At 39.8% G+C, this 3,421-nt stretch overlaps 1 protein-coding gene across 1 annotated transcript; it reads left to right on the forward strand.

The window, feature by feature from the left end:
- Positions 1-471: 471 nt before the first annotated feature.
- LOC132632519 (exocyst complex component EXO70B1) lies at positions 472-2,970 on the forward strand. The gene has a single exon (XM_060348481.1). The coding sequence runs from the start codon at positions 770-772 to the stop codon at positions 2,771-2,773; it is 2,004 nt and encodes a 667-aa protein (XP_060204464.1). The 5' UTR covers positions 472-769; the 3' UTR covers positions 2,774-2,970.
- The last annotated feature ends 451 nt before the right edge of the window (positions 2,971-3,421 follow it).

Raw genomic sequence — 3,421 nt, forward strand, 5'->3', positions numbered from 1 at the left:
ATATATATTCTAATTTAATTATGCCATCTTTTAGCTAAGATTAGCAATAATTGAGAGGAGAAAAAAGAGTAGCTCTTAATTTAGCTGGCAGTGGAAGAGCAGAAACCGACACATTCATGATCTAAAACAATAGCTTAACGCATGTCTAAATATTACTCCACCTTCTTTTTCCATTTTAATTTCTAGTTATAATAAAAATTAGACTTAGGGGGTTTAATAGACATACATGAGGACGAATTCAGAAGTTCAATAGAAATAACGCTTAGTTAAGGTTCCAAGCGAAAAAAAGGACAAATTTAGGGATTGCATATGCATTAACCAAAAAAAAAAAAAAAAAAAAAAAAAAAAAAAAAAAAAAAAAAAAAAAAAAAGAGTCGTACTTGTATTACCGTATTCTCTCATCATAATCATGGAATTTGGAAGGACGAAGGTAATAACCCCACTGGTCTAACGAAACATCCCCCCGCAGGCCCGCACGCACACACAAATGGACGCAACAATCACCGTTTGAATTCAATTTTCCCAATTTCCCAAAAAAAAAAAAAATCCCACCAAACAAACAAACAATCCCCATCCCCATTTCTCCCCTTCTTTCCCCATTTTCCCTTTCTCCACAAACCCTAATTTCAAACCTCCAAATCCCCAACACACACACACATATATATATATATATATCCTTTCAATTCAATCCTCTACATACATACATACATATATATATATATAATAGAGGTTGAAAATAGAAAGGACAGAGAGAGAGAGAAAGGGTTACATGGCAGCGACTATTGAAGGACAAGATAGGGTTCTTGCTGCAGCTCAACAGATCGTTAAATCTCTCAACACCTCAACAAATGTTGATACTGATGATATGCTTATGATCTTATCAACTTTCGATAATCGTCTCTCAAAACTCTCTAATTTAATGACGTCATCCTCTTCCTCAACTCCTACTTCCGCCAAATCCGCCGCCGCCGCCGCCGCAGCCGCCGGAGCCGATGAGTCCTTTACCGATCCTCGATTCGAAGCCGCCGAGCAACTTATTCTTCACTGGAACTCACCACAAAGCGCCGATCCTGATTCGACGTTCGAATATCTTGCTGCTGTTGATGAGATTATACAGATGACTGAAGATCTGAATGTTGAAAATGATCCTCTTATGGACAGAGCTGAAGCTGCTCTTCAACACGCTATGGCTCATTTAGAAGATGAGTTTCGTCATATTCTTATTGGAAATACTGTTCCTTTTGATGCTGGGAGGTTACACGAGTCCTCGTTTATTCGTCGTTGTTCGATTTCGTCGTCTGCTGCTGAAATTCCTGATTTTGAGACGGGTACGTTGTCTGAGGATCAGGAGGATGTTAGTAGCGGAAGGTATAATCATGTGAAAGGGAAGAGTCTTGGTGGGGTTGATGAATTTTCGCTTGATTTGGTGTATCCTGATGCTATGATTGATTTGAGAGAGATTGCGAATAGGATGATTCGATCTGGGTATGAAAAGGAATGTTGTCAAGTGTATTCGAGTGTTCGAAGGGAGGTTCTTGATGAGTGTCTAGCGATTCTTGGGATTGAGAAGCTGAGTATTGAGGAGGTTCATAGGATTGAATGGCAGTCGCTGGATGAGAAAATGAAGAAATGGATTTATGCTGTGAAAGTTCTGGTGAGAATCCTTTTATCTGCTGAAAAGAGCTTATGTGAACAGATATTTGTGGAGTCGGAGTTGATTAAAGAAGTCTGTTTTATGGAGACTGCAAAGGGCTGTGTAATGCAGCTCTTGAATTTTGGTGAAGCTGTGGCGATAGGGAGAAGGTCGTCGGAGAAGTTGTTTAGGATTCTTGATATGTATGATGCCCTGGCAGATGTTTTGTCTGATATAGACCTGCTTTTTAGTGATGAAGCTGGTGAAATGGTGTGTAGTGAGGCAAAGGGGGTGTTAGATGGCCTAGGAGAAGCAGCTATTGGAACATTTGTGGAGTTTGAAAATGCTGTTCAGAGGGAGGCTTCAAAGAAACCAACACAAGGCGGTGAAATCCACCCATTGACTCGTTATGTTATGAATTATGTGAAATTGCTGGTTGATTATAGTGATACGCTGAATGGACTTCTAGAGAAGTTAGAGAGGGGCATGGAACCTGACTCTTCTCGAAATGATAATGGTGATAACTCGGAGTTGGAGAATGTTGCACCACTGGCGAGGCGGTTGATGTTACTGATCAAGTCTTTAGAAGGTAATCTGGAGGGGAAGTCGAGAATGTATGAAGATTGTGGAATGCAGTATATATTTTTGATGAATAATGTACATTACATCGTTCAGAAAGTGAAAGATTCAGAGCTTCAGAAACTTTTAGGTGATCAGTGGGTCAGAAAGCGGAGGGGTCAAATTCGACAACATGCTACAAGCTATCTTAGAGCTTCATGGAGCAAGGTTTTATCTTGTTTGAAGGATGAAGGGCTGAGCGGAAGCTCAAGCAATGCTTCAAAGGTAGCCCTCAAGGAGAGGTTTAAGAGCTTCAACGCATGTTTTGAAGAAATATATAGAATCCAGACTGGTTGGAAGGTCCCAGATGCTCAACTGCGCGAAGAACTTAGGATTTCTATTTCTGAAAAGGTGCTTCCTGCATATCGCTCTTTTCTGGGAAGATTCGGGGGTCATTTAGAGAGTGGGAGAAATGCTGGCAAGTACATAAAGTATACTCTAGAGGACTTAGAGGGTTATTTGTTGGATCTATTTGAAGGATCACCTCTTGTTTTGCACCATTTGAGAAGAAAAGGCACTTAAGGTGCAGGTCTTTGGAGACAGGTATGTCTCCTTTCTAAAGGACTAGCGTGTCTAGAGTATAGGCTGGGGATGTTCTGTTTCCTTGTTGATCTTAATGTGTTAAAAGCAATTTCGGTGAGACTAGCTATACTCTTGTTCACCTACTGTAATAACTCTGTGAGATGTATATGTATTATATGTGAGATCTTCTGATACAATGGTCTATCCGTTGAGCTCTTCATACCATAATTTCATCATATGGATAGGATACTTGGTAAGCTAATCGCTGAAAGTTTCCTTGTCCTGCTTATGGTTGCAATTTACTCCTGACTTGTTGTATCCCGGGGATGCAAAATGTCTTTGTATCGGGAGATGTTATTTTGTGTTCTTGTTTAAAAGGAAAATACAGAAAACATATTTATCCCGTGCTGCTTTCCTTGTATCACAAATGAAACAGATTCAGTGTTTTGTGGTGTGTGTATATCTGTACTTTTGATTCGGGGTGTCTGTGTATATCTATACACACACTTTCTTATCTATTAAAAAGTGATTTTTGGGTGTATATTCCTGTTTGAAGTTGTTGCTTCTGGGTAGTGCCTATATTATCCAGTATTAGCATGTGACTACTAACTAGGCTACAGGGATATCAAAAGGCTTTTCGCGGTAACT

Source organism: Lycium barbarum, chromosome 3 (genome assembly GCF_019175385.1).
Source record: "Lycium barbarum isolate Lr01 chromosome 3, ASM1917538v2, whole genome shotgun sequence".
Classification (NCBI taxonomy): Eukaryota; Viridiplantae; Streptophyta; class Magnoliopsida; order Solanales; family Solanaceae; genus Lycium; species Lycium barbarum.

Coding starts and splice junctions, on each gene's coding strand:
- LOC132632519 (XM_060348481.1), top strand. CDS start 770: ATGGCAGCGACTATTGAAGGACAAGATAGGGTTCTTGCTGCAGCTCAA.